The sequence below is a fragment of the Podarcis melisellensis genome (assembly GCF_964234715.1).
Source record: "Podarcis melisellensis genome assembly, chromosome: 1".
Taxonomy (NCBI): Eukaryota; Metazoa; Chordata; class Lepidosauria; order Squamata; family Lacertidae; genus Podarcis; species Podarcis melisellensis.
In genome coordinates, this window is record NC_138528.1 from 109,567,258 (window position 1) to 109,591,747 (window position 24,490).

At 41.1% G+C, this 24,490-nt stretch overlaps 2 protein-coding genes across 4 annotated transcripts; both read left to right on the top strand.

Annotated features, from left to right (window-relative positions):
* The first annotated feature begins 54 nt into the window (after positions 1–54).
* Positions 55–14,208, top strand: BBS5 (Bardet-Biedl syndrome 5). 3 transcript variants are annotated; one of them, XM_081896252.1, is made up of 12 exons: positions 56–196; positions 2,147–2,229; positions 4,920–4,985; positions 7,012–7,061; positions 7,789–7,916; positions 8,373–8,508; positions 9,473–9,568; positions 10,573–10,635; positions 11,415–11,549; positions 11,660–11,743; positions 13,782–13,805; positions 13,931–14,208. In XM_081896252.1, the coding sequence occupies exons 1-12, from the start codon at positions 135–137 to the stop codon at positions 14,030–14,032; spliced, it is 1,029 nt and encodes a 342-aa protein (XP_081752378.1). In that variant the 5' UTR covers positions 56–134; the 3' UTR covers positions 14,033–14,208. The 3 variants fall into 3 exon arrangements, with proteins under 3 accessions (XP_081752379.1, XP_081752378.1, XP_081752380.1); XM_081896254.1 differs by lacking the exon at positions 56–196 and adding an exon at positions 313–1,226; XM_081896253.1 differs by lacking the exon at positions 10,573–10,635 and having other exon boundaries at positions 55–196.
* A 1,899-nt stretch (positions 14,209–16,107) lies between these two features.
* KLHL41 (kelch like family member 41) lies at positions 16,108–24,155 on the top strand. The gene is made up of 6 exons (XM_081925524.1): positions 16,108–17,302; positions 19,721–19,878; positions 19,960–20,067; positions 21,321–21,506; positions 22,542–22,688; positions 23,798–24,155. The coding sequence occupies exons 1-6, from the start codon at positions 16,193–16,195 to the stop codon at positions 23,907–23,909; spliced, it is 1,821 nt and encodes a 606-aa protein (XP_081781650.1). The 5' UTR covers positions 16,108–16,192; the 3' UTR covers positions 23,910–24,155.
* The last annotated feature ends 335 nt before the right edge of the window (positions 24,156–24,490 follow it).

Below are 24,490 nucleotides of genomic sequence, written 5' to 3' on the forward strand. Positions count from 1 at the left end.
CCCGAGAAGCCCGGAGCATGCGCACAACAGGCTTCTTCGCGCGTCGCGCCGAGGAAGTTTGTCCCCAGCCGGCGCCCGTCGGAGAGTTGCCAAGGAACGGCGCACGGACGCCGAGACGGGGCCCGGCGGTCACCATGGCGGCCACGGCGGACTCGCTGTGGGAGGACAGGGACGTCCGCTTCGACATCACCTCTCAGTGAGTGTTCTCGCGCGAACGGGGGCTCCCTTTCTCGCTGTGTCCCCCGCGCGGGCGGCTCCGTCGCGACAGGGAGTTCGCGACCCTCGCTAAGTAGCCGTTGGCAAAGCAGCCGCTTCTTCCGGGCCTCGCGAGCCCGAGAGCGGAGAGCGCCGTTTCCTTCAAGTCTGTCAGCGCCATCTTGCGGGCGCCGAGGGTTCCGCCCTCGCCGTTAAAAATAAAACTCGGGATTCGCACACGCGTCTTTGGTTCCCCACGTTCTCTAGGGCACGGCTCTTCTCGGGGCTCTTTTATTTCTTAAGCGGGCTTCCTCAGGTCCCTGGACGCCAACGGCCTCTCCGCTCCTGAACACAAAAAAGTCGCGCTTGATATATTATTATGTCAATATCAGTATTATTTATTGAATTTATATAGTTTCCCTACACATTTAAAGCCCGTCCGAAGCATATTTGTTGCTCCCTAAAAGAATTATGGGCGACGTACTTTTAAGGAATTGCTGGGAATTGTAACTCTCTGAGTCTTAATATTTACAGCGCCCAGGATTCTTTTGAAGGGGGGAGATGTGCTTTAAAATGCGGTTTGCATGCAGCCTCCGGATTAGATCTTCGGGTTAGCTCTTCTCCCCTTCACACAACCACTGTCTCTCAGGCCCAGCCTACCTCACTGGGTTATTGTGAGGATGAGTGGGGCTGGGAGAGGGACTCGTTGGAAGAAGAAGGGGATAAAAGAAGTGAAACCAACGGGATAAAAGATCAAGGACAGTTATTAACTCTTTTATTTGTATAGTCGTAATTTTTCGGAACGTATTTTGTATAGCCAACCATCTAGCTATATCTGCATTTTATTTATTCCTTTGCTGTGGCTTGTGGCTGATGCAAATGAAGATTTTTTAAAAAACTGGATAAAGCGTAGCCTGTTGTTTTTTAAATTGATAATTGGTCAAATTGACAATCTAAACTGCAGCAATATCTCTCTCCATGGCTGATACTTAAGAAGAAAAAGGTGCCTCTGGCCTGGACAGAACAGACAAGTACGTGATTTTAGACTTGTTTATACAGGTTATACTTTATACAAACTGTTTCACCAGGTCTGTAAATATGTACCATGTGCCTGTTGATGCAAGATGGCTTGAATTCGATGCCATGAGATGTAGTGATGACTATAAATGTTGGGACAAATTCATAGAGGATAAAAGAGTGGCTATGCTGGTCATGCTGGCTAGGAACTGACCATTGCTACTTGCCCTGGAGATGTGACCAATTGCAACTTCGTAAATAAGTCCAGAAAAAATTGCTAGCTTGCTGGGGGCAAAGAGATTGACTGAGGAAGGATAGAGAGCCCTACCCTCCTCCAGCAGCCCCTCTGTATATCTGTGATGGGCATGAAGGAGGGGTTTTTCCATCCTCTGCCAGCTTGCTTGGTTTCTGGCCTGTGCCTAGAGAAGGGACTGAGCACTTGGGATGCTCATTCACCTTCATGGTATTCTGTGCACACACCTGTGTGTGATTCCTTGTCACTGGTGGCTACCAATAGATTATTTAAACAACAAGCTGGATTAATAGCACTTTAAAAAATAAAAAATAAACTTGTTTCTTTCAAAATGGAAACAAGCTTACCAAGATGTCACACATTCCTCCTTGCAGGGAACTACTTTGATTGGAACCTACAGTTAAAACATTTGATTAACATTTTCAGTACTCATGAGAAGTAATGCAAAATGCAGATAGGTGAATGTCACTGCGCAACTCTGCCATTTCAATTAGTGTTTCATTTGGAAAGATAACTTTCTTTGGTTAGGGAGAAGACAAGTTTATTCCAAAGTCATTATAGATCTTGGATTTGTGTGTGAGCATTATTGTCCCAAAATGTTTCATTGGGATATTACTGGTTTACCTAAATAAAAGAAAACCAAGGGCTGAAGCAGCAACTTAACATGCAATATTGTTATAGGCAAATGAAAATGAGACCAGGTGAAGTTCTCATTGACTGTTTGGATCCTATTGAAGATACCAAAGGAAACAATGGAGAGAAAGGTACAACTTCTGGTTTCTATTGACTCGTTTCTCCCTCTTTCTCAAGTGCTACCAGCACTCTCTTCCAAGCTAAAAGTTTGCAGGTTCTTGTCAGGCAGTTTTTGGAGGGTTATTTCCCACCTTCCGCCCAGCGTTATTTTATTGTTTCACAAATGGGTGTTCTTCTGCATGCCTGGGGGATTCCCAACATATGTAGAAGCCATGACCTTATTTTTGGATTGCAGCATTTTGCTTCCCAAGTGATTGGCACTGGGCCACCTGAGTTTGCTATTATTAGAGATTACGATGATGTGTCAGTGCAGATGTCCAAGATCGCCATGTGTATTTATTTATTAATTATAAATATTTATAACTTGCCTTTATATCCTTTCCTTGTGATTTATGTAGTATCAGCTCCCTTTCTTCCCCTCCTGCAGATCTTAGATAGTATGTAGGTCCTGAAAGATTTTGATTTCGTTGTGGTAGTTTGCTTGCCCAATCTCTTTTTCTAATATAGTTGCAGTTCACTCATTTCTGCTTATTTTCTTGAACAGCAGATTTGAATGGGTTATTATGCTTAGAATTCTGCATAGGAAAATAGGAAGCTGCCTTATACTGACTCAGACCATTGCCCTATCGAGTTCCCTATTGCTGTTTACAGTAACTGGCTCTCTAAGGCAGTGTTTCCCAACCGGTGTTCCGCGGCACACTACTGTGCCGCGAGACTTTGCCTCGTGTGCCGCGGGAAAAATTGGCGGGGGGGGGGAATAAAGGGGAAAAAATTTATTCCCCCACCGCCAGGCGTGGGGCTGGGGCGGGGGAAGCCCGAGCTTCCCCCTCCCCCAGAACGGGACCCAGAGCCATGCCGAAGCTGCGCGCAGCTTTGGCATCGCTCTGGGAGCTTGCGGGGCTGGGGGAGGAGGAAGCCCTCCGCCAGCCTCCAAACCATGTCGGGAGACAGAGGGATGGCGCACTGCGCCTCTCCCGCTGTCCCCCGAGTTTGCGGGGCTGGCGATGGGGAGGAGCAGGCTTCTCCCCCCGCCAGCCTTCCAGCCAAGTCGGGGGACAGCGGGATGGCGCGCTGCGCCTCTCCCGCTGTCCCCCGAGTTTGCGGGGCTGGCGACGGGAAGGAGCAGGCTTCTCCCCCCGCCAGCCTTCCAGCCTAGTCGGGGGACAGCGGGATGGCGCGCTGCGCCTCTCCCGCTGTCCCCCGAGTTTGCGGGGCTGGCGATGGGGAGGAGCAGGCTTCTCCCCCCGCCAGCCTTCCAGCCTAGTCGGGGGACAGCGGGATGGCGCGCTGCGCCTCTCCCGCTGTCCCCCGAGTTTGCGGGGCTGGCGATGGGGAGGAGCAGGCTTCTCCCCCCGCCAGCCTTCCAGCCAAGTCGGGGGGGGCAGCGGCAAGGACGCACTGCGTTTCTCCGCTGTCCCGGACGGCTTTCAAAAGCCTGCCTTCAAAAGCCGTCCGGGACAGCGGAGAAATGCGCTGCCTTTCTCCGCTCTCCCGGGAAGGCAGGCAGGGGGGAGCAAAGGCTTTCGCCCCCGCCCGCCTTCAGAAGAGGTCCAGGACCTCTTCTGAAGGCGGGTGGGGGGCGAAAATCTTTGTCCCCCCTGCCTGCCTTCCCAGGGGCTTTTAAATCGCCCCGGACAGCGGAGAAGTCCTCCGCTGTCCCGGGCGATTTTAAAATGCCGCCCGCCAGCATTTTAAGATTGCCCCGGACAGCGGAGAAGTCCTCCGCTGTCCCGGGGTTTTTTAAAATGCTGGGGGTCGGAAGAAAAGCCCTTGTCCCCCCCCCCCAGCCTTCAGAAGAGGTCGGGGGACAGACTGCGGGGAGAAATCAGGGTGGGAGTCACGACCGTGAGGCAGGGCTGCCAAGTGTGGCAGAAGAGGACACGGCCGTCGCACCTGTCCTTAGGTAGGAGCTTCTTCCGTGTCGACCTGCTGCCCTAAAGTCTTGGCTTTTTTCTTGGCTTTTTGGCAGTTGGCACAGAAGGAAGGCAAGGGGGAGGGGAAAAAATTGAAACTTACCCTTTCGTGCGTCCCTCCCGGCGTGACGCTGCGCGCTGACGTCACGGGGCTGTAATGGTGGTGTGCCTCGATATTTTTTTCATGAAACAAGTGTGCCTTTGCCCAAAAAAGGTTGGGAAACACTGCTCTAAGGTTTCAGTCAGGGTTCTCTCCCGGTGCTACCGAGAGTTGAACATGGACCTTCCGGATGCAAAGGAGATGTTCTACCACTGAGCAATGACCCTACCCCAAATAGTAAACTCATTCTCTGAGTGGGAACCCTTATATAGTAAAAATATCACCATCCATGCACAAGAGGGAGGTATCAGTAGGCTTGTGGAGATTGTTAGATTTGCAGTAGTACAAAAGCATCACAAACTGAGCAAGCCAAGTGATCACAGAATCAAAAGCTGGCTGTTTGGGAGAAAAAAACAAAAATGTGGTGGGGCTGGAATGGAGTATATTAGAGAAGGTCATGCCTGGCTGAAACCCAGGAAAGGAGTGCTCCACATTTTTTGGCACATCCCACTTGTTTGTTTTATATATGTGACATTAATAAATGGATGGGGGATACTGGGTGTAGAAGATCCTGACTGAGTACATAGGATTGAGTACGATAGCCTTTGTATTTTCTGTCTGTCTAGTATTAGAATAATTTTGCTATAAATTAACTGGTGATTCCCCCCCCCTTTTTTTTAATTTCCAGGCAGACTTTTGGTAACAAACTTGAGAATTATTTGGCACTCCATTGTATTGCCTAGAGTCAACCTCTGTAAGTATCCCATCCTTTGTTTCTATACCATTTAAAAAAATAACTAGTTAATCAAAAGCTTTTCTCCTTTACCTGATACTGCTGCTGTTTCAGAGAGAGACATTTACATCCCAGTGTTAAGTGCATATGCTTGAAAGTAAGTCCCAATAGTTTCAGAGCTGTGAAACACCATTAGGATCAGAGTGGAAGGCTCTGGTTTCACTGTAACCTTCATCACTCTATTAACGTTATGTATACTATCTTTATATTAGTAGTTATAATTGACATAATTATTCCCATGTAAAGAATGCATTAGTAAATGTTCTCAAAACATTCTGGAAAATACTGAAAATTCTAGCTTTCCTTAGGTATATCTGGCATTCTTGAAAATAAGAAAGCCTTGCAGACTTTGCATTGTCCCTTACCAACTCACACTGTAATTGTCTATTTTCTTTGTGAGGAGCACACAGTGTTTCATACTTCCTAAGGTCACTTCATATAAAAAGCGTTCTGATTCAGCATATGACTCATCACACTACTAACTTTAAATGTTGAACAACTTTCAGACTGATATAATATTAAAAAATTATAAATAAGGATGACGTACTGTGGCCAGCCTCCTTTCAGGTCCATTGTGCTGGCAACCAGAAACTTGGTTTGCCCTTTACTGGGTTATAAAACTGGGGGGGGGGGGGCAGAAATTTTTCAGGCTCTTTTTATTTGCTCATGATCTTTATCAAGGGCATGTCAGCTTAGCTCTAAAGCTGTTTTTCTACAGTAGTGTGTCTAGTCTAGTAAGATACAGTTACCTGCTAACAAATAGTATTCTTCAAAGTGATGTTAATTCTGTTCATATAAATAGCATTTGTGGTAGCTTAGCCTTTTGTAAACATGTAGTTAATTGTGGACGAATGTGGGTTGGGACCTCAGACCATGGATAGACTTGGCTGGGGGGGGTGGTAGGTCTGCACCATACATCTCTTATTTAAGAAAACTCTGACACCAGGGTTAACTATACTCTGGCAGCAGCTACTACATCAAGCTTCAAGAAGGCCACTCTTAACAGTGTGCTCAGATACTTTGGCACTTCTTTTTCTTCAACTTTTCCACTGCCAACTGGTCATTGAAAGGACTTGAAACTAAGCTCTTGTACCTGCGATTGCTTATTTTTTCCTCCTTCCCGATACATTTTCCTTTTGTGCCATGTCTTTTTGGATTGTTAACCTGAGGGAAGGAACTGTCTTTGTATGTGTGTTTGTGTGTGTGTGTGTTGTAAGGTTTTTCAAAAGAAAAGTAAAATAAAAGTTTTGGAGATAAACAACTATGCCGCACATGTCTTCTCAAAAGTATGCAATGCTGTGGGGTTCCCTAGACAGTGATTAGCCTGCTTTTTTTACTTGTATTTAGTAAACAAAAACAAAAAATATTGAAGGTGCCAAACTTGGCTAAAACTGTTTTGGCATCTGTTCATTGTTACTATGAAACAGAAAATGTTCCATGGAAAAATAAGCACTGAAAAATTGCAGCCTCTGGTTATTGGAAGCAAGTCTTATTAGACTGCAGTGGTATAAACAATTACCTGGGAGTAGGTTTCATTTAATTTAGTTGAGTTTACCTGTGAATCGGTTACTATTATAGTAGCAGCACGTGTTCCTGCAGCTACAATTAGTACATAGCTGTCACACAGTGATTTCATTGGGAGGAATTCAATTTAATGTTTTATTTAATGAATTTAATGAATTTATGTGATCATTCCTTCAGAGCAAGCATTTCTGCTTGTCAGATGGAAATACCCCCCTCTCCTTCCCCTTTGTGCTGTTCTGGGATTTCTCCTGACCCTCCAGAGCAGATTTGGGGGAGGTGGGGTGGAGAGGGAGGAAGACCTGTTGTGCTAGCAGGAACCCTTGTGTTGGAATCAACTAGCACACCGGGTTAAGTTTAATTTGGGCAATTTTCTATTCCAGACAACAATATATACCAGACAGATATCTGGAGATATTCAATGACATCTTTAACAATACTGTTTTTGTTTTCCCTGATTCCTTAGCTGTTGGCTACAATTGTTTTGTAAGCACAACAACAAGAACTGCTAACTCGGTGAGTTTACGAAACAAATTTTGAATTCGAGCGTATTTTGAAATATATAGCATGCTCTCGTCAAATGACATGATTTTCCAGTTCTTTTAAAAAACATTTAATTGTGAGCAAGTCTTATGAATTTCAAAAGCAACAAAAAGCCTTGTGACACCTTAAGGGATGTGTAAGCAGTAAAGTCAGAGAGAAATGAAATGCAGAAAAATACAGACTACAACATTTAAAGCTTAGGGGTTATATTCAGCTAAGTCAGACTCAGAGTGACCAGTTGATTTCAGTGGGTGCCCTCTGAATTTGACTTAAATGGATACAACTAGGTCTACAAAATAAGTATACGCAGAATAAGTAAAGTGAACATTCACAAAGTAGTGTTGAGCGTAACACAGATATCCTGGCACTGGTAAGTTAATTAATACTTGTAGTGGTAAAAGACAAACAGTTCCAAACAAACCCCAATTAATTACTTAATTAATACTAGTAGTGGTATAAAAACCATTTTATCTCGATTAGGGTAATAAATTCCTGAATCTAATAAAGTAGACTTGTAGCAATTGATTAGTTTTTAAAGTGTGAGAAGACACTTTTGCTGCAACAGACTAACATGGCTACCATCCTGGAAATTGTTACTGGTTTCTGATTATACTGAGAATACATAAATATTAAGATTGTTAATTTCTTTTGGAAACTGCGGTACTAATATACTAAATCTTATAAATCTTTTCTCTTACAGAAATTAAGAGGCCAGACAGAAGCACTTTATATATTAACCAAATGTAACAATACACGTTTTGAATTCATATTTACAAATGTGGTTCCTGGAAGCCCCAGACTTTTTGCCTCTGTTATTGCTGTACACAGGTACTTGAGCTTTTTTTATTTTAAAAAGTGTTAGTCTTGCACAGAAGCAGGAAATGCTTGCTGAAGCACAATCCTAATGAAGTTAGTTGGTTTAGTTGCATATGCCATATAATCAATGAATGTTAGAATGAAAGGTTTGCATATATTTTGTTCAGTGAGGAAATGGTAATAATTTGGGATTGGCGTGCATATGTATGCAAATACACAGAGCAACCCTTATATTTCAAGATAAGAATATTCTCAGGATGGGCAGATAAATGGCTTTTTAGGATAAAGGATCTTATTGAGGAAGGGCCATCCCATTGTGGAGGTTTCCCTTCAAGCTAAACTCAGGAATCTCTGGCATAATTACTTCCATGTTGCTCAAGTTAGAGGAGGCAAATTGGTTAAGTGAGGAGTATAAATATTTTTTCCACATTTTTATCATTGTTTGAAATCATGTTTTATTATTCCTAGAGCTTATGAAACTTCAAAAATGTACCGTGAGCTTAAGCTGAGATGTGCATTAATTCAAAACAAGCAGTTGAGATTGTTACCCAAAGAACAAGTATATGACAAAATAAATGGTGTCTGGAATTTATCTAGTGATCAGGTACAGTGTGATATATTCATAAACTGAAATTAAGAATGTGATTTTTTAAAAACCTTTCCTGCAAAATCTGACAAAGAAGTTCTGTAACCACCTTGTGAAACTGACTACTTGAAAAATACATGGCACTGAGGTTCAGCGGAATATTCTTAGCTCTTTAATATTTATGTGCGAGTTCTGTCATATTACTTGAATTTCATAAGGCTGTTTCCTGAGAACCATGAGTGGAAGGAAGCTCACAGTAGGGGATTTCCCTGCCCACTCTACTGTCCTGTCCTCCAATCCCCCAAAGACACTCCTGAGGTTCAGGGGACCCTCCATTGTGGTATTGACTGGGTCACAAGGAGCTGCTGGAGGAAAGGGAAATTAACCAAAATTGGTCAGAACCATCTTACGAAAGAAGAGCTATCCTGGCACAAGTTGGTTCTGCCCAGTTTCAATCAGTCCACCCATCTTCCAGAGTTCTCTGTATCCCACCCCACCCCATTTCAGAGGGTCCCTGTTCCTGAGGAGAAACATTTAGAAGGCCACTGCAGAAGGTGGGAAGGTCACTTCCACAAATTTCCTTCGTCTTGCATTTCTCAAGATGCAACCCATATACATTTGGCATGTGAAACAGAGCGTGGTGACTATTTTAGTGTGTGAAAACAGACACAAAAGCAATATTGCAGAGCAAAAAGTTATTTTTGTATACTGCTATTTTAACTTTGGCATATGTGTCTTGCATGCCATTGAACTTGAATGGTATATTATTTTGAGTCCTGAAGATGCAATGGAAAGCTTCTTATACTGTACTATGGTTCAACTCTGGTTTGCTGCAGTAAGGGTTTCACCAATGGATTTTGTATTTAAATGTGAGTTTTAGTAAATAAAAAATGCTATTCTCTTTACATTTTAAATGCAGAGGGACCTAATATAGTGTTATAGAAGGCTAGTACCAACTAATTATAATTTCTCTCTTTCCTAGGGAAATCTGGGTACCTTTTTTGTTACAAATGTAAGAGTAGTTTGGCATGCTAATATGAATGACAGCTTTAATGTCAGTATCCCATATCTACAAATTGTAAGTACAATAACAGCATAATATTTTTGCCTAAATATTAATATGGGTTACCTTATTTTAACTGTTGTATATATAATTCCAAAGAAATACTATGCAATTTTTGGCAAGTGTCAATGGATATTAATATAAACTTGACAAAGCTGACAAATCTTAGAAGTACATAGAGTCAGCCTGCAACTTGCATGCGGGGTTACATTTCAGGGATTGTATATAGGGTTCAGTGGCAGGTGGGATTGCCAAAGTCTCTTTTTCCCAGATGCCCACCCCCTTTTTAGTTTTAATTTTTAAATTTGCAAAGCACATAGAGCTGAATGTGCACAAGTTAAATGTGCATAAGTTGTGGGTTTACAGTATGTATTTCCTCTGGTGGTTGAAGTGAGTGGTCTTTTAGCTGGATGATGGTGGAAGGGGTACAGTGTCTTTGGTGTTAGAGACTTGTCCTGGATAAGTTTGCTGTGACATGCATTATCTAATATTTCCTTATTAGGCAGTGCTTATGCAGAAATATACTGATGGACAAAACTTTGCGTTTGGTCAGCTTTTAGTCTCATAGAGAGAACATGGAGGATATTCCACCTCCAAAATCTGCAGTCAGATTCACATACATCTTGCATCAAGCCAATAGCATTTCCTCTGTACTGAGCTGTACATAGCTCACACTCTTTACCACTATGGTACACTAGTTCTTTCAAAACATGGGTCAGTTTATATGGTTTCCATGGTATTTCGCCAGTGCTGCTAGCTGAGCATTATTGTTGTTTTTTGTCAGAGGCATATGAACAGAATTCTTATCAAAGTTTCCAGATAAGATATTTTCCAACTTTTCAATGTTCTCAGTGTTCTTCTCCACTAAAAATTCATGTGTGTTTATAATTACAAGTGACTGGAAATAGAGTAATTCATTGAGTCACTGTCAGTAATTTCAGTTAATTCTATTAAGGAGTCATATTTCAGTCATTCTTTTTAACAAACAATTTTTTTGTTTGTTTTTACTTTTCAACCAGCGTTCAGTAAAGATCAGAGACTCAAAATTTGGCTTGGCACTTGTCATTGAGAGTTCTCAGGCGGTAAGAACTCCGTATATTGTACTTCCTTCAGTTTTTTAATCATTCCATACAAAACTCCATTAAGACATTTCTAAAACATCTTCAATCAAGCACCTATACTTGGTGGTATTTATTCCCGAGGAAGTTGCTGCTTTAATTAGGATGTCATGGTAGTATGATCTTTTCAATCTGAAGAGCTTAGTTATGAGTTCACAGAATAATGACTATGATAAATGAGCACCAGGTGACTAATCAAATCTCTGAATGAGACACCAGCATATCAGCTTGGTCACTTGCTATTTTTGAGTTCTGAAATGATTTGCTCCTTAGTAGTTCTTGGTAGTAGATCTGTTTGTGAGTAAATAGTTCAGAAACGCAATTTTGAATGTGTCATTGCTGATTACTTTCCACATGGCACAGTTGAGATTAGTACTTAAAAATAGCTTTAAACCTGGAATTGTTCCGTTGTTTTTGTAACACTATATTTACAATTATAGCCATTCATAAAAACATGGTGACTAATAGTGAACATGTAACGCACTGCAAAGCCCCACTAAATTGCTATATTTATTTAATATAGATGTTGCATTGCTTCAATATAGCTGAATTTTTTTAATACTTGAGCATGATTCAAATTGACAATGGTTTGCCTCATCTTCCTAATAAAACTGTGGCTTATCGTTGATACAGTGTAACATTTTGTAGCACAATTTCAGCCAAAATGGTTTTACTGAATTTGGGTCATCATACTGTGGGATAACAATCGGATATGTTTTCTTTCAACATATACTCTCTTATAGACTGGTGGTTATGTGCTTGGATTTAAGATTGACCCAGTGGAAAAACTAGAGGGAACAGCGAAAGAAATAAAATCATTGCATCAGGTCTTTTCAGTTAATCCTATATTTGGTGTAGATTACGAAATGGAAGAAAAGGTATTCCTATTTTAAAAATATGATTTATAGAAATTAAACTAGCTACTATTTACTTAACAAGATTTAAAGATTAGATTTAAAAGTGTTTTCTTTCATTTATTAATTTTCAGCCTCAGCAGATAGAAGATCTGACTGTGGAACAAATACAGGATGATGTAGAGATTGAGGCAGATGAGCAGACAGATGCTTTTGTGGTAAGGTTCTACAGAAAAACAATAATCCTCTGTTAATTTACCTTGAATTATGTAGTCCTGTGCATACTTTGACCCCCCCTGAACTCTGTGACGCAATTCACACGTCACCGTAAATCACAGTTAATGGCTTACTGTAAATAATGCCTGATCACTTCCACGTCACTCCTGCTCTAGTGTGTGTGGGATGATCAAGCGGCAAAGCTTGGCTTCTCTCCCTGACAAACCATAATTGACAAGCCAAGAAAAAAACCATGATCCCCATTTCAGATATCACGGTAAACCTTGTGGGCTTGATCCTCCCACTTGCATTATGAGAGAGAGAAGTGGAAGTGATTGGACAGCATTTATGATAAGCCGTGAATTATGGCTTACTGTGACTGGCCCAGCATAGCTTCCTTCTGATCTACAGGTCAGGGTGCGCATCACTTAATGTTTCTGATCCTATGGGAAGATTACAAAACTTTGTGGGATGGATTCAAATATGCCTAGTTCAAGCACAGAGGGACTTCTGCTTGTGAAAGGCAGCCCCACCAAATTGGTCCCTGTGCTTCCAAAGCCCCTGTACTCAATCCCACATTGTTTCCCACATTGGAGGAAGGGAAAGGAGAATGTTAGCCGCTTTGAGACTCCTTCGGGTAGTGATAAAGCGGGATATCAAATCCAAACTCCTCCTCTTCTTCTTCTTTCAGAGGGTCCCTTGACACTTGGGAGCAGGTGGTTTTTTGGTAATGGAGGACTAGAGCGGGGGGTGGTGGCCAGGAAAGCCCCGCTGCATAGGATTCATTTCTGGGTCCAACCCTATATTTCACAGAAAAATTCTTGGTTGTGAAGAATGGGAGCCTACTTGCAGTAGGTTATATCTTGCTCACCTGCATGTTTCATACTCATTTGAGTTTGTGATTAAACAGAGTGGCTCCATTTCAGCTGGCAATCACTTTGAAGTTATGCTGTTCTTGTGGTCCAGCTGCATGAAGTGATAAGAATACACATGATTATTTTTTTGCCCTGTAAAAGACAAACAAAATAAAACTTCTGAGGTCCTTTAAAAGTCACCATAATTCCAGAGACCCTTGGGAGCAGGAAGGGGATCCTATAGCACAGGCAGAAGTCCCTTACACAGTATAGTGACCACCTGTGACAATACATCTATTACAATCACACTGGATTTTTCAAAGATCAAAATGCGATCACATATCTTCTACCTCTTCAGTATGCCTTCAAATATCTGGTGAGTTGCTAAGCACCTTTGGGTTCCTTACTTCATTAAGGAAAGAAATGTGAATAACTTTCTCATGTGAATATTTCACTCTTTGTTTGACAGTCACCAAAGGCATGACACTAGAACACATTTCTTAAGAGTGTTAATGCTGTTGAAATAATCAACAGTCCTGACCTCTGTTTCAGTGTGGTGTATCAAAGTGAAAAAAAGCTGTTTTAATTACTGCTCACAATTGCTGTAAGTTATGTATGATCGAAGCATTTCCTTTGTGTTTAAACAATCTGGCAGAAAACTGGCCGTTGAAAACTGGCAGAAAAAATTACTTTGTTTAATACTATATTTTATAAATTTGTCAAGTCGAAGAGATTTTTCTTTTATTTGACAGAGTGTAAAATGGAGTTACTCATACTGAATAAGGGGGAAATGGCAACAAAATGGGGAAACAAAAAGGGAAACAAAATGACAGTACATGGTTTTAATAACCACTTCAGATATAACAGATAATTAAATAATTAGATCCAAAAGTATTTAATTGAACTGAGTTACTTGGTGTCTGTGTTTGAATTAACAAATGTTCAATTCTTAGGCTGCAGTACTATCCAGTTACCTGGGAATAAGCCCCATAGAACTTAGTGGGGCTTCTCAGTAGGCATACACAAGGTTGTGCTGTTTATAATTAAAATATTTAAGATGATATATAATAATTGTAGGCCCACTGATTTCAGTGGGTCTGCTTTGAGTATGACTAACATTACATAGCATCCTTAGACAATTACTTTTTAAGGTTTTAATATATATTTTTTTACTTTTCTGTTGTAGGCTTATTTTGCTGATGGAAATAAGGTAAGGTTTCATTTTATTTTTAGTGAAAACTTAATAGTGTGTTAGTTCCTAATGGCCTAATTGATTATACAGTATTAACCTTCGTTTTCTTTCATTTCCTCTCTTCCTCATTTCCTGAAAAAAAGCAACAGGACCGTGAGCCTGTTTTTTCTGAAGAGTTGGGACTTGCCATAGAAAAACTAAAAGATGGCTTCACACTGCAAGGACTCTGGGAAGTAATGGGTTGACATTATTGTAAAGCAACATTTAATTAATCTGTTTAGTCTCTAAAAGTCATGTATTGAAAAAGCTACAGCTCCCTGTTTTATAGCGATTATATTTACAAGAAAACTATTACAAGAAGGAAGAGATAATGATGTACAATGTATAGTTGTCATGTTATAATAAAATATATTTGATTATATATTCATGGAATGTACAGTTTTGTAAAAGTATACAGTGCTTTCAGTGGTTACATTTAAAATTATTTAAAAATATTTGATTATTTAGAATATGTGTTGGTCTCATATGAGTGTAAATAAAAATATTTTTAAGGAAATAACATGAGATAATACGTGGTATTTCTGAATTTCCAACTATGACCCAGTCACTAAATCTTACTCTTACTTCATTCCACCAATATACTGCACATTCCATTACCCTGGATGTATGCTAAGAAATGAAGTTTACTTTTATGAATTCTACTGGTTGCTGTGACAAATGTTGGATTTGTCTTGTCATTGTACCTTTTTTCTGTTCAATATTTATTTCCATTTTACTTACTAGCTATTACCGACTACTGATTTGGTGCACACTGACCACACCATTTGTGATTCTGCTTTACCAGTAACATCACGCCTGGTGATTCCACTTAATTTCTCCCTGGGAATTCCACTAAATAAAGCTTCACAGTGATAAATTCCACCCATTGTCTTCAAGCGAGTCCCAAACAGAATGACATGTGTATGTGTGTGTTTCTTTGTGCACACATGTAAAATTGCATAATACTATAATTCATCAAAAATTTCATTCCAGCTTTGTTTTTGTAAAATTTGTTTACCTGTAGGAGTATCAGAACATAATTTTTCCATGCAGTGAACTAACAGTATGCTGCATGCAAAATTAAATGTCAGTTATTGTTTGAGAGAGGCAGCTGCTAAGTTTTCACGAGACCATACCATGCACACAATTTCTGTAAATGGAAAAATGTCAAATGACTTGTTCATCCAGCTGTTATTTTAGCAGCTGATCTGTTGAGTATACATTGAGGGAAAAACCCAGTTAATCTTTCCTAAATAAGTATGTAGGGCTAGCTCCAGATTTAAGAGTGTAATCCTATGTCTACTCAGAAGTAAGTTCTGTCGAATTCTGAGGTTTAGTGTCAGGGAGGTGTCAGGAATGCAGCCTAAGTTACACTTTAGGTCCCACTGGAATCATTGAAACTTCAGTTACTCATGACTAAATTTTTCACTTCCTTTTCAATGGAGCGTAAGTGTGACTAACTTAGTCCTACATCCAACCCATTTCTTCTGATGAAAGTTATATTGAAAGTATAAAGGTGAATTTCAGTAAAAAGTATAAAATTGCAGGGGTGGTCCATTTAAAATTAGAATTTATATGTCAGTAGTAGAAGAATTGTACCTGTTGATTCATTTAATAAGTAGCCACTATGTTCCCAGAAATCTTACGTTCTTGCTTTGACTCCAGCAGCAGCTTCTTTATCATTCTTGAATGATATGAAAAGTACACCCAGTCTGGCTAAGCACACATACTAGATCACTGACATTTTGGGACGCGATCCTGCTTTTATTGTAAATCAGTGGACATTTCCCCATTGATTAAAGGGTGAATATGTTATTAAATGAAAGTAACTTTATATTTGTATCTAGCAGATATTTCATAGGAATTTGTTTTCATAGGCACTGGCCTGATTTTTCTGAAACAATCTTTTAAATGAATGCAATGACTCAGTTATGAATGGCTATCATAGTTCCACCTGCTGGCTTCCACTTTTCCCCATCTTGCTTGAGTAATATTAGCATTTTAAAGACCTACTTCATAGTAACTGCCTTGGTTCTAATTCTGCACCTTTGCTGACTGCAGGTGCTAACTATATTCTGCAAGTAATCTTGGTGATTCAGTGTGTGTAACCAAGTAAAAGTGGTTCCCTAGTGACTAAAAGCAACAGTTGCTTCTTTCAACCCATGACAGCTGCAAGCTCCACTCTTCTTTCCACACCATCCACCCTAAATTCCAGCTTGTGAAAGTCTGTACCTATATTTAGCTGGCAAGATTAAATTACAGAAGCTTCAGGCCGGGCAGAGCACATTGATCTGCCTTTTTCAGGCAAACCTAGGTACCAGCAAGAGGGCTCTCACTCCTACCTCCTTGCCCAGTCGTTCCACAAAATGGATTCCCGAAGAGAACTTGCGGAAGAGCTTCGGCTTTATCAATCCACTCTTCTTCAAGATGGCCTTAGGGAACTTTTGGAAGAGAAAAAGTTTGTTGATTGTTCCCTAAAAGCCGGGGATAAAAGTCTCCCTTGCCACAGACTGATTCTGTCAGCCTGTAGTCCTTATTTCCGTGAGTACTTCTTATCGGAGCAAAGTGAGGAGAAGAAGAAAGAGGTGGTGCTGGACAATGTCGATCCTGTCATCCTAGATATGATTCTTAAGTACCTTTATTCTGCAAGCATTGACCTCAACGATTCTAACGTGCAAGATATTTTTGCTTTGGCAAGCCGCTTTCAAATCCCTTCCGTTTTCACTGTCTGTGTTTCTTACCTCCAGAAGAGACTTGCTGTTGGCAATTGCCTGGCCATCCTGAGATTAGGTCTCCTCCTCGATTGCCCGAGACTTGCCCTGTCCGCCCGTGATTTTATATCAGACCACTTTGTGAAGATTTGCAAAGAAGAGGACTTCAGGCAGCTCGCCCATCACGAATTGATCTCTGTGATTTCGCCAGACAGCTTGAACATCGAAAAGGAGGAAGTGGTTTTTGAGGCTGTGATGAGATGGGTGCAAGCGGATAAAGAGAATCGAGCGAAGAACCTCGGAGAAGTGTTTGACTGCATCCGCTTTCGCCTGATGGACGAGAAATATTTCAAGGAGCATGTTGAGAAGGATGAAATCATCAAAAGCAACCCAGATCTTTCAAAAAAGATTAAGGTTATTAAAGATGCCTTTGCTGGGAAACTGCCGGAGCCAACCAAAGGTGCAGAGAAATCAGGCAAAGGAGAGGTTAATGGTGATGTGGGGGACGAAGATTTGCTTCCTGGTTACCTAAATGATATTCCGAGGCATGGAATGTTTACTAAAGACCTTATTCTTCTCATAAACGATACTGCTTCTGTGGCTTATGACCCCACAGAGAATGAATGTTACCTGGCAGCACTGTCGGAACAGATTCCCAGAAATCATTCCAGCATAGTCACTAAACAGAAGCAGGTTTATGTAGTGGGAGGACTGTATGTGGATGAAGAGAACAAGGAGCAGCCTTTCCAGTCATACTTTTTCCAGGTATAAATCTCTGGTTTGTTTGGTAAGGGAAGAAATAATTGAACTCCACATGCTAAAAACATAGCTTTTGTTTGTCCCCTTGGTGTGCAACTTTTCTGTAGGAGCTGTACATCCTGTATTGTCTTTCTAGTTCAAGGTCTTAAGAGTTTAGAAATCCAAAGGTGCATAATAATTTTATCCTGTAATTTTACCATTGATCCAATAATTTCACCACTCCTTCCAGATTACCCTCGATCCTCTTTTGCTTTCTAAACTGTCTGATTTCCTCTATAATATTAGAAGATTCTCCTCTAAAAGCTTTTTTAAAAAAACATTTGTCAACAACACCAACTGTGTTGGTCTAGAAACGTTATTGATGTGAAACTGAAATTGTATTGTATAACAGAAGCTGTGGCATCATGTGTGCTCTGACTTAAAATCACAGCTCTATCCTGGTGAAATGTCTGAAAGAACCTACTCACATGCAGTTCATACTTGCATAAATGTGAACAGAGAGCGGGGGCAGAGCCAGCAGGAATAAGTGCAATCCCACTCCCCTTGAATGTCTGCTCAGATGAACATCTGAACACGTGTAAAGTGGGTTTTTAATGTGGGCCTTAGCGTTCTGTCCATATTTATATGTTTTCTAGTTTGCTTTTGTTTCTTCCCTGTTTTACATCATATACATGCCAGATCCACACCATACATTTAAATTCTATTTAAAGCAATTGGCTTCTCCCAAAGAATCCTGGGAACTGTATTTTCTCCCTCACAAAGCTACAATTCCCAGAACCACAGCCCCCAGGATTGTTTGGAGGATCTGTCCATAGTTAGACATACAGTGGAGTTCCTTGTTGCATCGGAACAGTTTGATTAGTTTAAGCAATTGTTAACCTGTATTTTCTAACAAGCCAAAATTGTAAGCCTGTTGGAACAGGCCATAGTTTAAAATAACCAGTGTTTCCACAAGTTCAGGCATAACAAACAACTGATAAATGGAGGATCCTATTTGCCCTGCAACATATTAGAAGGTAGTTTGTAAGTTTCGAGCCACTGTCCTACAGTAATCCACAGGACTTGGTGCCATCAAAAGGGTTTCCCTGATGACCTGGGTTGTTGGACAGGCTTCTACACAAGGTGGTGGTCATTCAGGTAACTGCCATGTTTGGTCTTTATTAGTCCAGCTACCTGCTTTTCTTCTATTTCTCTATTTACTCTTTATTCCTTCTACTTTTGTATTTTTCAATCCCCCACCCTACCCTCAGTATAGCCTCCAAGTGACTGGGCCATATTGTAGCTGCTCACTCAGCCAAGGCTCTGTCTTGGCCCATCTTTACACAAGCTGTATTTAAATTTAAATATTCATCCACTCACTTCACCTGTCTTGTTCAGATTTCTTTCTCTCCTGCTCTCACCCAACACCCAAATAATTCAGTTCTGGCTGCTTTAAAGGGAGTGTACATTTCCATCCCAGTTCACGTTCACCACAAACGATTGACATAATAATGGACCTCCTTTTTGCAATTGGCAAAACATTTTGCAAAAAAAAGAGAGCCCAGGGTGAGGTACTACAATCCAGAGATAATTTCCCCACCTCTGTGAAAAACATGTCCAGGTAAGTAGAAGAATTGGTGGGTAGACGGGGGAGATAAAATAGCTCTTGGAAAGTTTGAATGTGAAACAGACATAAAAAAGGAAGAAAAATGTATAGCCAGGGAAACATAGCAAGCATTATTAGGGAAGGGCATAGTTTAGTCATTTCCAAAAGGTGCATTGGGACTCGCAAATTTGGTACAGAGGTCTGGTGGGGTAGAGGACGGTATAATCAAGATACAAGTTGGGGAAGCTTGTGGGATGGGACTAAAGAAGACACACAGTGCATAAAGGTTTTTTAAACGGGGAGGAGGGGAATGTTGTCATGGATCAGATCTACTTATTTGTAATCTCTATACAAGCCTACAGATGATATCTCTGCTAGCCAAGTCCTATATGGGAAACATTTAAAGGTAGGCTAGAGTTTTGGTAGGTTAGCCTTCCCCCAAATCATGTGCACATATCCAAAGGGTGTAGCTCTCACCTTCCGAGTTCTCTTTCCAGAAGTACATTCAGTCTTCACTGTGTGTGGTTAAAAGTCAGGATGGGAGGAATGGATTCTGTACTGTTTCTTTTCTTCACCTGCTTTTTCTACCTTTTATCTTACAATGTGCCCACCCCCTTTTCAGTTTTCCTTCCTTCCTTCCTTCCTTCCTTCCTTCCTTCCTTCCTTCCTTCCTTCCTTCCTTCCTTCCTTCCTTCCTTCCTTCCTTCCCACAGTTTACTATTACCTCTTTGAGCACTCTTGTTTTACCATCTTTCAGGCCTATGTACTCTTTTGTATGTTTTCTTTTTGTATGTCTTCGCTAATACTGCACTTATTTTGAATTTTGGAAAAAAATATAGTTGGATACCATCACTTCTGAATGGGTTGGCCTTCCTCCGCTGCCATCAGCCAGGTGCCTGTTTGGACTAGGTGAACTGGAGAACAAAATCTATGTAATTGCAGGCAAAGACCTCCAAACTGAGGAGTCTCTGGATTCAGTACTATGCTATGATCCCACGTAGGTGCCTTCATATTGTTGTGTTTACTGGAGCTTCTCGTTGAATTTTCTGTTGCCTTACTGGGTCCTCTTCCATTCCAGATCCCTCAAATGGAATGAGGTCAAAAAGCTTCCCCTCAAAGTCTACGGCCATGCTACTACTTCACACAATGGAGTTGTATATTGTCTTGGAGGAAAGACTGATGATAAGTGAGTACTTCAAAAGTGTCCCAATGGTGGGAGGGGGGGCATGGTAAAACGTTTCTACTTGTGCCCTGTTTCAACCCCTGATTAACCTTGATTAAAGTTGGTGCCCATGTAACCATAACAAGTTAAAGGCAGTGGGGAAATTCTGCTGCAGAGAGGAAAAGGGCTGGAACCCATGATCGTATGAATTAGTATTGATTGATTGAAAATATATACCACCCTATACCCACAGGTCTCAGGGAGGTTCACAATTGTATGTCCCATTGCATGTGTCCAGTGTCACCATATTGGAGGGGTGAAACCTCAGCCTATAGTTTTAGAAATATCCAGCATTGGTTTTTGGCTGTGTGTATATTATGCAACATTCTGGGAGAATATGTTGATTTGCTCTTGAACTATACTGTAGCAACAAATTGGCTGAGGATGGCAGAATTAATGGAAAACTTGTAACATATACAGAAGAGACCATGGCAAGTTAATGAAATGAGCCACTGCTGAAAAAAGAATGGGTATTCCATTAGTTAAATATCATGGGAGCGGAACATCATCCTCTTTGTATGCCACCTTTCCATAGTTAAAACCATGCTCAAGGCAGCTTACAGCATAAAAAGATTTGCATAAATGTAGTCAAAAAGAATAAATAAAAAGGATGCCAAAATGTACATGACCAAACTGAACGATTTTCACATAAATCATAAGTTCTAAATGTAAAGATACAAAAAATTAGTATCAACAACAGCAACGAAAACTCCTAAATAGTACCCAACCCAAGAGACTGTTCAGCAGCCTCAACCTTTGTAGCTGGAGTCAGTCCGGGCCCTGCCCTCCCATGCCAGGTGGGAAAAGGACTGCAAGGCTGGGAGCAGGTCTTCCATCTCAAGATGCTGTGAGGTGTTTTCTCTGAGGACTTTTGATCCAGACCACAGAAGCCAAGGCAGCCATTCTAAGAAAGGATAGAGAAAAATAATAGGAAGTTGACATCTGCAATATAAATAACAGAAAGAACTCAGGATACAAATTAATGCATTATCTCCCCATTTAAAGTCATGGGATGTTAAGGTGTTTGGCATATCTATCTAGAAGTTCTTTCTTGGTCCTAGCGTGTTATGCTTGGATTGGATTTGAAACTATTTTCCAAATCCGAATGCCTGTTATCCTCGAAGTGGAAATGTCTTGCAAGATGTTCACACCTTTTTGTTGTGACCGCCGAGTTCTGACTTCTGAGAACAATTCACGTTGTTTCTTTCTCTCCACAGAAAATGCACTAACAGAGTGTTTGCATACACTTCCAAGAGGGGAGACTGGCGTGATCTTCCCCCTATGAAAGTGGCTCGCTCTATGTTTGGCATCGCTGTCCACAAAGGCAAAATTGTGATTGCAGGGGGCGTTACCGAAGAGGGCCTCTCCGCTTCCGTTGAAGCATTTGATCTCACCACTAACAAGTGAGTGTGATATCCAGTCTCATTCTCATTGGCCACACCTATGCTGGAGCTTTCCCCACTACAGATATGCAGAAACCCACTACCAAATTCACACAATCTGTCTTGGAAAGGAGTGATTGTGTTTAGAATGACAGTATCATATTGCCTCCCTTCTCCCATAAGCAGAGACAGCCAATGCAGCAGTGATTTGGGGGTAGGCAGTTGAAGGAGTGGTGGTGTCTTAGCGGTGGCATTGTGCTCATTGAGATGGGATGAGGTGACATGGCAGGGCTGGTGGAGCTCTGGAGCTCTTAGCAGCAATGGTCCTATAGATGGGTGCAAGGTGACCGCCACCCCGTGTTAGAAACTGGGATAGCAAAGCAGGGAGCCAAATGGCTTCTGGGAACTGGGTTGTGGGTGCCAGAATAGAATGTCTTGTCGCCACCAGGGTGGGTGGGTCGGCAACACTTTTTATTATTTAAATAAGCATTAACTAATACGCAATTCACATAAGTGACAAACTGTTAATAGAAATCGTTAGCAGAAATTGTTAATACATGTTTAATTTGGTGTTTGCAATTAAAATATTGGTACTATACTTCAGTTTTCAAAACGTTCTACTCTTCGTTGTTAAACTCCTCATTGTCTGTTGTTAGTGTATACTTCAAAGCACATACATTTCAGAAATCTTCAAGTGTCAGCCAGGCGAAAAAAAATGGCAGCAAGACTTTTTGAGGTGCTCACAAGTGGAGAATCTTTAGGTGCAAAATGCGCCTGGCGCCCTGATAATTTCGAACCTTGCTGCCACCCCAAAACTCCCCCAGTTTTGGCACCATCACTTCACCATATGTTGGAGCTTGGCCAGAAGTTTTCCAGCATATCTGAGAAAGTGTGGGTTGTATCCAACATTTTCACTTCATTCCTTGAAGTTCTGCTCACAGAAGGAGTCCTTGCATGAATGAAGTGGAAACAATATATATATATATTTCCTGCTCTGCTGTTATACCAAAGTTATGTTTTAAAAGTGAGCATTATCTAATATTTGTTAAATTACAGATGGGAGGTCATGCCAGAGTTTCCACAAGAGAGAAGCTCCATTTCTTTAGTTGAACTGTCTGGCTCCTTGTATGCTATTGGAGGCTTTGCTATGATTCAGCTTGAAACAAAGGAATTTGCACCTAATGAGGTGAACGACATCTGGAAGTAAGTTGTGTTTGAATATTACTCTTTTTGCTAATCAAAGACCGTAACTGCATACATGTTGGCCAGCACTCCCGCTGAACTTAATGGGATCTGCTTCTGAGTAGACATGTATAGGATACTGTATGAGAGACTAAAATATTTCATATTCACACTGCATGAGGTCATCTCCAGAATCCAGTGAAGAACTGCTGCTTTTGTAAATGTTCTAATGTCAGCTTATTTTTTATTGACAATCTTTTGACAATCTAGATTATCATCTCATCTGAAGCCTGTTAATTCCACCTTTTTTTTTGCTACGAAATATTACTCACTTCAGAGGACTAAATAATCTTAACTTCAGGTTAATAAAAAAATTGTCAAAATGCTTTCCAGATCTGAGGAGTAACCTCTTTACCCACAAACAGGCCAGACTCTTTGCTTGAGTACTGTGTAGGTGTTTGCGGAGACAGGTCTCTACCAAGGAGTGGTGGATGGATTTGTCTATCTTTTATGCAAGGGTTTATGCTAGATTGCCTTTCAAAGGCAGTGTTTGGCTACAGTTTTGTGCTAGCCCCACACTGTCCCTGAAACTGCTCTGTGGGGAAAGAACAGATTTAGGGACCGCATGGGCAGAGAAGGGGAGATCATTCCAAAATTATCTGCATAGTGCGGTGTTGAAAGCACCCCTAAGATTTTTGGCCTAACATGTTCAGAACAGAAATATACCATATAAACTGATGCAGGTAACTGATTCAGTTAAGAGCTGACAGAATTACTTGAGTCGTGAAATTTTAAAGCAGGGATCAGGAACCACCGGCCGCCCTGGGTCATTGGATTCCTACTCCCTCCTATCATCCCCTTTCAGCGTGGCCAACGGTCACGGATAATGGGAGTTGCCCAATAACAGGTGGAAGATCACAAGGAAAAAGAACGTTGGGAAATAACAAACAGTTCCAGAGCTGTGAAATGAGACGCTAAATCAATGATGTACTATGGAGAATAAAGCCTTATCGTCATAACTGGCCTTTTATGTTGGGATCCTAATGCATGGTTGGTATTTGTAAACACAGAAAGGGATTTGTTGCTCTGTGATCTCAGGTGCCTACTTATAGTAACTTTTGTCCATGCAGGTATGACGATGAGAAGAAGGAGTGGTGTGGGATGCTGAAAGAAATTCGCTATGCTTCTGGTGCCTCTTGTCTTTCTGTTGGCCTGAATCTCTTTAAGCTTTCAAAGCTGTAAAGTGAAAGGAAGATTGACGAATGATGATTTTTTTTATTTTTTATTGGCCCCTTCTGGTTTTGTTGTGCAAGCTTACCCTGTACAGAGATTGAGAACTCCCTTGATTCATTAAACTGTTAATGTATCCGTCTTATACGTATTAACTTCTGTAGGTGCCCATTGCCCCCCACCCTCAGTTTTTACTAACAGTTTGAATTTGAAGTAAATTCTGCTGTAACACTGAATAAAATTGAATTTGACTAAAAATGAGACTGGGAGGTTTCACCTAGAAATGGTTCCTACCCGTGCAATTTTTGCTGTAGCCTCATATACAAAATACGCTTATCGCCCTAATCTTCCAGGCTGTCTTGGATTGTTATACATTTCAAAACTATTTTCACATAAAATGGGCTTGGAGCTTCTGCACCAATCACAGCAGAGGACTTTACCATACCTCACCTTCCTCCGCTGCCTGAGGATTGCAAGATCCTCTGGCACACTACAGCATATGGATCAGGGAGTTGCAATAGGAAGGGACAATTTCTAAAAAAATATATCAGGGAACTCCCCTCTCCTGCATAAGCAGAAATTTCCTCTGCCTG

Excerpts from the sequence above, each read along its gene's own strand:
- BBS5 (XM_081896252.1), top strand. The coding sequence starts at position 135 with ATGGCGGCCACGGCGGACTCGCTGTGGGAGGACAGGGACGTCCGCTTC. Across the intron at positions 7,917-8,372 it reads TCTGTTATTGCTGTACACAG|AGCTTATGAAACTTCAAAAA; the intron begins GTACTTGAGCTT and ends TATTATTCCTAG. Across the intron at positions 11,550-11,659 it reads ATTACGAAATGGAAGAAAAG|CCTCAGCAGATAGAAGATCT; the intron begins GTATTCCTATTT and ends ATTAATTTTCAG.
- KLHL41 (XM_081925524.1), top strand. The coding sequence starts at position 16,193 with ATGGATTCCCGAAGAGAACTTGCGGAAGAGCTTCGGCTTTATCAATCC. Across the intron at positions 19,879-19,959 it reads GTACTATGCTATGATCCCAC|ATCCCTCAAATGGAATGAGG; the intron begins GTAGGTGCCTTC and ends CTTCCATTCCAG. Across the intron at positions 20,068-21,320 it reads GGAGGAAAGACTGATGATAA|AAAATGCACTAACAGAGTGT; the intron begins GTGAGTACTTCA and ends TTCTCTCCACAG.